Below are 10,803 nucleotides of genomic sequence, written 5' to 3'. Positions count from 1 at the left end.
TATATATATATTATATTAAAAAATATCTTATAAGTCTTATACACTCGCATAATACCTGAGCAAATGGATGCAAAAGATGATGATTAGTAGCTAGAACCCAAAACGCAGCACACGAAATGCAGTAAATAACTTCAGTAAAATTCTGATTTTATTTAAAATCAAAGGTCGTCTTGTGTTATATAAAGTTCTTTTTTGTTCAGCCGAATAAGGGACTCGAGAAGAAAAAGGGGAATCCACACTGCCAACTGCATATAAAAGCGTGGAGTACGAGCTTTCGATAGAGCTTGAGCTTCCCGTGACCAGTATGTGAGTTAAGAGATGATTGTGCCGTAGCTACAAGAATCAGCGGGTTATGGCCTTGGGAAATACTCTCAAATTTCTCATAAAAAGGCTTCCGTATAGCCATATATAAGGCGTAATATAATGTCGCTCTGGGCGCGACCTTATTGACGGTAAAAAGTTCTTCGTAATGGAATCAGCAATAGGTATCTGACAAAAACTCTATTCTAGGTCTTAGACATTTGTTTCTCAATTGACATTTTTCTAAGAAAAACAATCAGGTGCCTAAAGCGAATACGATGGTATCGGTAAATGGTTTATGTAGATTTTTATTATAGAATGTAGTTGCAGTAATAGGTCATCAACTTCTATATATATATATCTATATATATATATATATATATAGAAGTTGTATTGTTAACACCCGCAACTAAATGCATTTTGTCAAATACTATGCAGTTTTCGCGGTCCGCAAAAATCTATGCCAGTTCTCAATCTTTACTAATAACCTTGTTAGAGCTGGGCAACTAAGTTAAGTACGTTGGCGTGAAATGGCATTTCTATCAAAGTACAAATTTTGTTTAACTTACAAGAAGCGGGTCATGAAGGCTTACACAAATATATAAACATATACGTCTGGAGAATCGGATATAAAGACGATGTTACACGACCGGCTAAAGCTACTAAAAGAATCGCAAATCGGTGTCACATTTTTTCGCAGTTCCCTCATATAGAAGTTGCATATTGACGCAGCCTTTACGCAGAATGATGCAAACGTACTTGAGCGCATATTTAACCTGTCGTATCTACAAATTGAAATTATCCAAAAGTTAATTCGAACTTTTGTTATTTATCGGAACTACGCTTAAAAACACTTGTATATATACACAACCGCTATAAGAATAGAAACGGTTTATTATCTAGGCGCTTGTTGAAGCATGTAACTTGGTCGCTGATTCGTTGTCCAAAAGTTATATTAAATATTCGTAATGAGAGTGCTTCCGTATGTTTTCGAGAAAAATAAGTTCTGTATGTTTTTGGTGTAACAATTTACTAAATATTATATTCTTGAAATCAGTCTTCCGCTTAAGTAGGCGGCGGAAGTACATACGAATCTATAGGACTGACATGCTTCCAGACGCATCTGTAGACGCAGCTAAGGGTTTCCTTTTCATTTAAAGCTTTCGCTGTTCATTCCGATTTTCTTTGGATGCGAAGTGGATTTCTAAAATCCGCTTTGCCATTATATCACAGCCAATTGCTATACTAATTCATGTCCCTTTGTTTTTTCGAGAATTTGCTTTCCTTAAGAATTAAGCGTTAGTTAATAGAAATAAGCGAATGTTAGACCCGCTGCAAATTGAGACAGTACAAAAAGTTTTCGTGTAGTGTAATTAATGAAGTTCTGCTGCGATAACATTTTTGTTATAACCAAATATTCACCACATGCTGCCTTCGTACTTCATTGAAGAGCAAGTATAGCCTAAATGACACGTTGCGGCATCAACGTTAGCTAGAAAAATTTTACTTTATTTTGCCATGAGTCGGAAAATATTTTCATATTGAACATTGCGTAGATCCTACGAGATTCAGCTCTTATAGCGACCATTTAAGTTGCTTCAGGTGAGCTGATTTCTAGATTTAAAGTTTAGCCGCAAACTTACAAATCTGCTCAAAATTGCCACAAGTTTCTGATTGAAAAAGGTACGTGGAGGATATCACAACAGTGGAATAATACGCAGAAAGAAGTTAACGCTGACTGTTTTCAACTATTGCTTTAGATTCCAAACCATTCCATTCCAGTAAGCCATTAATTCCACTGCCATGTCCCATTTACCACTTTTTTCCATTTATGGACTTTGCAATGTTTGGGCTCCATATTCACCAATAATAGCAGACCCAATATTCAAATTTCATTAGGGTAATGCTTCTCGTTTGTAAAATATCGAAAGAACGCTCCCAGTACAACCTTGTTTTTTCGTAGCTGACCCACAGATATGAGCCGTTAGCAATTGACTCAGTTTGCCAAAACCTAAACTAATTGTAGGACAGGCTTTCCGTGTCAGATCAACACACAGTAGACGCACAAGTAGACCTGCCGGCACACATTGTCCTTTGCAGATGGAGCCGGTTATAGCATATATACTGAACAAGAATACGCAAATGACAACAAGGCGGTGACGTTATCTGTCGTCTTTACAGTATTACAAAGTGAAATGTTACTGTTCAGAGGATTTGCCAGGTCACGGCACGAAGCGGAAACTCGCATTTTTCGCAGATAGACACTATATGCTATAGCCATACAGGACTGGAAGTATGGGCGGAAAAAATTCTGCCAGCGTTTTTGGCCTGTTTGTGTATCCACCTAAACTCGTACGGAATTGACATTGAGAACACTGTGATAATATTGCTTCAGATACTTGTAGTTCTGTTTCAACCCCGCCAATAATATATATAGTACACAGCGGGTGTAATTAGGTAAAAAAAAAAACAAATAATTATTCTAGGTAATGTTTCCCTGAATATTCAATTACAGATATCACTATGTTAATAGGTAAATGTTTTTGACTACATGTATCCCAGATAGAACGAGCGCATTGAATCACAGTATAATTGTGTTGGTAACATGTGCTTGAATAATAGTACAAAATTCAACGAAATTCTATCGAATATGCCGTGGCTAGAACAGCTAAACCCGTGAATGGTAATGGCCTGAGGTTACTGATTTAAGCCTCTTAACGTTCAAGCTAAGCCGCCATTTTGAAAACTAGGAGCAGCAGCGCGAGACCAATTAAGTGTTACCCAACAACAGATAACCTTATCGCATAACATATTATGTAATGTTATTTTTAATATCTATGACCGACTGTAACCGTAGCTCATGTTCGAGATGGATCAGTGCGTGTATTTTTCTTTACGTGTTTCTCAATGCTAACGCAAATGCTAACGATAGGTAACAGCTCAGAATCACGTTATGGGAGTGAACGCATATAAAAAAAGCTAAGTAGTATCAATGTATTTTTTGTTGCATTACAATTAGCCCAAGCTTTTTGAAGTTACGACCTTGTCTTTTCGTCATTATATGCACGAATGTATAGAAGCAATCAGTAATAAAGTTCAACAATTAGTAATTCGAACGCGAACGTGTCATGTATACGCTGACTATCCCGAGAATGACTCTGTTGTCTTTCTTGTTTCAGCGTATTCCCATGATGGCCTGATGAAGAGACACCGTGGAGAAAACAGCGTTTTTGAGAATTGATTTTAAATTTTAAAAAAAACTTCCCCGTTAACTCTAATATGAGCAGGAGGGAACATGATTAATTAATTAACAACCATTGAGAACTTACAAAACACAATATAAGCCCACGAGAGAAAATCTATAACAAAACTCCACATTTTTAGCAATCGAATCCGATATACCGCTGTTCTTTTTTCGGGAACGTTTGAATTAGTTTCTAAAAATATGAGCATTTTCGAAATTGTTCGCCTGATTTCTACAGCGGCCCATTATTTAGGCGGGATTTTCAAAGTTGCGCTTAAATAGTAAGATAACTGCAAAAGCCGGTGGTAGTTACAGCAACAATTTAATTACAATCGGAAAACGTCGCAATTGTCACACTGATGCGATATGGAATAACTGTTTAACGTTGCTATGTCCCAATCAAATTTATACTTTTTGCGGAGCTATTATATTATGTAAACTGGAATATTTAGTACATAGTAACCAGACAGTCAAGTCAACATAACGGGATTGTTAATCTAGGGATGCGACAAAAACGTAGTGAAGTGACATGAACGCTAAAATGGTTTACCAAAACAGAATGATGGATAGATTAGCAAGCGGAACTGCAACTGAGTAGTAAGACAAATTGAGAGGAAAACTATAGCGAACTTGAATTCGGGACCTGAGTTCAGGCCAAGCACTTTTGGTTAGACTGCTAGCAGCAAAAAGGCAAAGGTAGATAGCATTAGGTATGTATATAGCATACGGGCGAAATAGATAGACAAGTTTATGAGCAGTAACAGCTGGACGTCGTTATACGATTTGACCCCGTGTAGCACTATTCATTACTACGCCGATTGTGTACAGACTACCGCTGGATCTATAGCTAAAAAAAATAGAAGCTGCGTATCTAGGAGCAGCAATAGAGGACATCATGTCTTATTCAGATATTCAGTGTTCACCTATCAGAACGCGAGTTGCTAAACCGACCAGCGACAGATGCTATCGGTACTGCATACAAATGTCATAATTCAAATATAAAATAGGAGACCTCGTGCGTTATTTTGCATTGTTCTTTGATTTCGTCTATACTCAGATCAGTAAAACGAATAATTATTTGGTATGAGTTACCAGAGTCAGTTCCGGTTACTGATTATCAGTCTAGGTGCATGTTTTGTAAGGCTTTTAAGTAGGCATCGTCACATAGGAACATCACCTCCTAAAATATTGAAGGATGATTCCTGACACGAGCATGGAATCCATTTTTTAAGATGTGTGTTGTGTAAGTTAAATTGTATACACGACAGAGTATAGTTTTGTCTTTTTATTCTCTAAAGTGCCTATCGTATTTGTTGATGTCTACTTTTCAGCGTTAGCCGAACTCAATCGCCATGTCCGCGGTCAGGTAGAGGCCATTCAGAAACTAAACGGTCAGTTGATACAGCTTTTGCGACTAAGGGAAAGGCTACGGCACCGACAAGCTCAACATTTTCAATTTGTTACGACAATACTTCAGGCCGCCTCTCCGAAACGAAGTCAGTAATCACTGTTTTCTATTTTATTCTCTTTTGTCATGTATCTATTGTTTGGCATAAGTCGCCTATGCAATTTTTGTGCTAAATGTGTATACACATGCGAGTATAAAGGAAATTCAGTGAGTGGTCGTATATTTGCCGCGAGATTTTCGAAACGTCGCTAAGGCTATGCTGTTATGAGACGTGCCAATTATTTAGAAAATAGACGCACTCTTTCGCACCATTTAAATCCGTCCTTTTTATTTTTCTACCATTAATCTAATCTGTCAGTGTCAAAGTGTGATTACTGCACTCCTAACAGTGTATTCAGGTACGCCATTATCTGTGCTCTATATACGCGTATCGGTGGTAGGCAATGCAGGTAATGCTAAACGATTCACTATCGAGAGTTTAATCATCTGACAGCCAAATATATACGTGCGTAGATAATTATACATTTAGGTTGAATGATTTATCAATAGAGTATTACCCTTCTGCAATAACTCCTATTCTTCGTTTTCTCCACAATCTTTTCACATAGATGCCCCACCTGAATATGTTCAGCTGATTTCCTTGCGGGTGCTCCAGATAAGCTTTACATCGCACGACCAGAATTGAATCTAAGCAAATCTATCGCTTCAAACTGTGTTTTCAAATAAAGTACCAAGTCCTCATATGGAGTTCATACGGATGACACTTTAAAAATGTTTCCTATAAAACGAGCACCAGGAATAGTCATTCAATAGGTGCTGTACTTGATCAAAGGCAACGACAGATTTTAGAGCGAATCGTACTTCTGCACTCTATATATTTAAAAAATATGCAAAAAACATCCTTTGGTATTTTCTTCAAATTATTTTTACATGACCTTCAGCCTATGAGCGACCCGCATGTAACGGTTTGTTGGAACCGGCTGAGCCGGAACAACGTCTGCCGGAACGATTAAAAACAATACAGTCCCTTCCCTAATAAGGAACCCCTAGGTCTAGGTTCGACAAGATCTGCATATTGCTATTGACCATTAATTTAAATTTAATAGACATAGACAGGTAGAAATACAGATTTGTGACAGATATATTATTATTACGTACGACGGTAATGCACCTATCGTATCATTCTGCGTACAAAACAATAACTTCATTTTGTGTAACCCTCCTAAAGCTGGAAACAGACGAAGGCATTAAAATGTGATCGTTATATCAGAATGATTAAGGGTAACATAAGTAACAAGCGAAATCAACTGGGACTCTGATCGAGATTTAAAAATTCATTCGTTGGCTTTTGGGCCTTGAATTTTAATGCGTTCTTTTGTTAGATTTGTCATACTAAGTACAAACGCGCCCACACCGATGCGGTGATACCTTTAACTCGTTAACTTTTATGTCTCGTATGTGCTATGCTCCAAGTTTGGCAAAGAGATCAGGAAATTAACTGAGTAGAGTCCAAGGATACTACCACATCGTACGCGGAACTAGCCTAGTTCCTGAAACTGATCTCGAGCGTTCAGAGGTTCACCGTCAGACTTTTTCCTTCGCTCGGACACAAATAAAGCAGCATAGTTGTATTACCTGCACTGACCATATCAGATGAAAAGCCCCATATATAGGATGTTTATCAGAAATGGGAAATATTTGCTGATCCGTTTGTTCTACGCACATCGCTTCCCCCGACGTTAATTTCGTATATTTTGGTTGAAACCGTAGTCAACAAATTTAAATGACTTTTTCAACGAATGAAGAAAAATAGCTCTATTTCACACAAAATGAAGTTCATTATTAGTGTGATATTTATTTATTGCACAATGCTATGTTCGATCTAAACAACTGTGATATCGTAATGCCTACAGCGAGTTTAATCCGTCCATTTCGTATAGCTAAACATTTTGTATAGATCGCGTGTTGCGCTATATAAAAATCGGATTCAATTGAATACCCTATATGCTTTGAAAAATAACTATCTTTGAGAAGATATTACAACAGGAGCATGAATTCGGTGTTTCAGATTTTCGACCGAAAAAATACATCTGCATTTAGGAAAGCATCGAGTTTAGTTACTTTAAAATTGGGTCATTCAGTTAGTCATACAGGAACTACTTATGCAACTGGTGGCATCTGACATGTACGTTTATCTTAGTGCTAACACAATGGCTTTTCACAACGATAAAATTCGTTAACTCATAAGATGAAGTTACTCATTACGTTACTTCAACTTGAGCCAAGTCTAGCTGACGCAACATATTATTATCAGTGCTTTTTGATATTTTTTAACCGATCTATATTCCCAAAAGCCAAGATCCGCAAGCTTGCTGTACTCAAACGACCTTTCAGAAGGCACAGATTGGGCTGACTTCGTCCACCGCTAGCATTTTTTCCTTAGAAGGCCAGCCCAAAAGGTGAAACCCATCGGGCAAATACGTTTGTTCCCAGAGGACAAAGCTTGTCTTTCTCCGTAGAGAGTAAAGTTAGTTCGGTTAATCGTAAACTGATGCCAGCGACTTGTTTCTTATCTTGCCCTTTTAAAAAGAAATACCAGAGAGAACAAAATTCAGAAACACCAAAGTGGACGTCGCGCTGAAATATCATCAACGTGAAAACCTTTTTGCACATAGAAGTGTGCGCAATGCGTACTGCATGACAAACTACGCTCAAAGTCTATTGTGAAAAAAACGCTTGAAGTATAGATATTGGTAAATAGTAAACCGCTAATCTACATAATGCCTATTGCAAATATAATTGACCTTTTATCTCAGGACAAAAAAAACGAAATGTGCTCAATAGCACGACCAGTGCAGGGGAAGTTTGCAGGTCGGTTTAATAACAAACGTTCAAAGCAGAATGCTTCGCAGATGTTATTAAAAGCTAGTGGCCAAATTCGATTTCACTAAGGACTGCATAAAAGCCAGTTAAATTGCGATAAAAATAAACCATTATGGAAACCAAAGAAAAGTGGTGGGTATCCCTGCATGCTTTTGAACACTTAGCATTTTGCCGCTTGTTCGTAGCTTTCCTGTCGATTCACGAGCGCCAAACGAGCGTTAACTTATCCATGACGCATGTTTATTGTCTTCCGAATCACATGCGTAACTTGTGAAAGCTAAAACTTAGAGAAAAAGGAATAATTTACTCAAGAAGGAAAGGCTGCTTTTGTCAAACACAGAAAATCTCAGGCTATTTAATGGCGCAGAATCGCACTCAATCGAAGCAGCTTACTCGCTAGAAAGGTCTCAGTGTTTTAACAATAACTGATACGATTTACAAAAGCGTCTTCGGTCTTTTAAACATTTTCAACTGGCACGTTATCTAAGGATGTTAGCCACTGTAGGGAATAGGCTGAAAATATTTAGTTTCTGAAGGTCGGCGTGTAACTACGAGTTTTTAATTGACCCTTTTAACATACAACTACTCCAATACACTCGACGCAGTGCCTGTACGTACTTTCACCCAAATAAAAAATGCAGAAATTCAAATAGAAGTGAAGAATTCTGCGTAAAGTTGTTGAAACGAATATCGAGAGATATCGAATTATCTCAAATGTCTGGACAACGGTTGCGCGGTAGAATGTTCCAGCTGTCACCAAGCTTCTGTTAAACACACATTATTAAATTTGTCTTTGTTCATTTATACAGCAGGAACACAGTTTCCCAATGGGATACGTGCGGACATGATAACGTTCCGGAAAGGACAAGAGGAGGGCTTTCTAATCAAGATTCTGTTTGTTTGTAAACGTACGGGTGTTCGTTCGAGTGACTATGACCTGCTAGGTAATTATAACCGAATTTTCAATTCGATTTTTTTTTATACTTAATATAGAAATTTCGCTAGTACAAACTGCGTTCTTAGATCATTGACAATGCGCTGCGAATCTCTTCTGTGCGTCGTCTGAAAACGGTGCTGATGTTTTGTACTTGGTTACTTCCGGCAGTTACATCAGGCCGTTTAACTGAATGCGTAGGTCTAGCGGAAGCGAACGTATAAACAGAGGGAGACCATATTAAAAGCAGGAAGGGTGAGTCAAACGATCTTGAACTATGTCCCCATTTTTAAATGTCTCTTTCCTAGACGTACTCGTTGCGACCTGTGGAAATTTGCAACACTGGTAAATAGTTCAAGCGAGGTATGCCTGATTTAAGAGACATTCACCTACGTAGCACATAGACAATTTCATTTTTGACATTATAATCATCTGCTCGTTAATAAAAATTTTGCTCAAGAACGGACGTGAGCCTGTTTTATCGATCACTGATCTAGCTTCCTACCTTTGATGCGTTGTAAACTTCCATATCTAAAACGTCAGCTTTTGTTAGTTCCTCAAACGAAGCGCAAAGGACCGAACTGAATATTTGTTGATTATTCACGCGTAATTACAGCACTTTTTCTCCGTCTTGCGTTGCGGTTGCGTCTCGCAGCCGTTCGCCTATCAGTACGGACTAGCCAAGATTTGGCGAAAATTGTTTTCCCCGTTAATAGGGCATATTGAGAAGTTCGTCGACGATTCCCCTGACGACTTTCGAAAGTGGCTTTATGATACATGCACGCTATAGCAACAGTATCAACAACTAAGATTCTGATTGAAACGATATCGCTTCCCATTTCGAGTCCACCGAAATCACAGTTGTATCGGATCACAATGAGCTTTGTGTAAACGACGTCTATTAATTTGAAATGAACGGCTGGCCATTTTTAAAATAAGGTTTACGAGGGACCGTTAGTAAAGATCCGAACAGCATTATCAATTAGGGCCAGCAGCAGCGTCCAATAGAAACTCTTTGTCTTCTAAGGTTCAGCATCTTCTGCTTGAAGCACGATGTTGTACGGGCATTCGATGGCAACAAAGAGTTAATGTGAATTTTTGCCCAAGAGAGCTAACCGCCTCCTTAGCCTATAGTTAAAAGCCATATTTATATCATTTATATCTAAAGTCAGATACTTACATAGACCGGTGTGTCTACTCGAGCTCTTTTGATGAGCTTGGCTGAAGGTTTTCTGTTCTTCTGACCCGTACACAAATTCGCGCTTTTTGAATGATTCTTTATTATAACGCAATATTAAGGATAAGCACGCTTCTCAACGTGGTATTTCCTTGGTGGCAAATATAGAACCAATGATGACCATGACTGTTGCGGTCGATAGGCGCGCTCGATAGGCAAACATTCCAGCTTAATGGGAAAAAAGTATTCATTACGACAGGTAAATGCTTACTTATATAACATTTGTGTGAGTAAAGCATAATTCATTTTACTGCCGGCCATTTGCGAGGTGTATACATCCCAGCCTTTCTGGAGGTCTACCTTTGTCCTAATATATTATGTGTAAGTAATGCATTAGCGCAAGGCTGCCATATTTTGTGTGACATAAGCACAAGGTTACTCGCTATATAGATGTACGTCTTATCAGTGAGAATCAGCCGGTATAATTTCTGTTCCTGGACGGGTGTTTTTAGGAAGCCGTCCTAAAATCTGTTTAGCTTAAGTATAACTTAAAGTTAAACCAGCTAAGCATTTAAGCGATTTATTTTAAATCGTTACCCTAAAAGTATCAGCTTCTGTAGTTTTCGAGTTGCATTTTTAATTGGTTGGCTCACTGATCTCTTGCTAACCTAGGAATACCTTGGCCTAAAAAGATCCTCGAGCCGAAGAAGGGCATCATCCACTTCTTTCTCTTCATCGTCGTCATCCACCTCTTCCGCCCGCCTCCTCGAAGCATTCTAGCCTCATTCATTCAAGCTCAATAGCGACTCAGCTCTGCGGACGGACATACTGCTCTCGAACGCAGAGTTAGCCACCGA

At 38.4% G+C, this 10,803-nt stretch overlaps 1 protein-coding gene across 2 annotated transcripts in view; it reads left to right on the top strand.

Annotated features, from left to right (window-relative positions):
* Nucleotides 1-10,803, top strand: part of LOC111247040 (uncharacterized) — a 138,426-nt gene that overhangs the window by 22,488 nt on the left and 105,135 nt on the right. For both annotated transcript variants that reach the window (XM_022797567.2, XM_086984914.1), the window contains exon 2: nucleotides 4,876-5,040. In XM_022797567.2, coding sequence (XP_022653302.2) covers nucleotides 4,876-5,040 — 165 coding nt within the window. The remainder of the gene's footprint in view (nucleotides 1-4,875; nucleotides 5,041-10,803) is intronic.

Source organism: Varroa destructor, unplaced genomic scaffold, assembly GCF_002443255.2.
Source record: "Varroa destructor unplaced genomic scaffold, Vdes_3.0 BEIS01000003.1, whole genome shotgun sequence".
In the NCBI taxonomy this organism is placed as follows: Eukaryota; Metazoa; Arthropoda; class Arachnida; order Mesostigmata; family Varroidae; genus Varroa; species Varroa destructor.
Note: the sequence above shows the minus strand (reverse complement) of the source record. Positions and strands in the feature narration are given on the sequence as shown.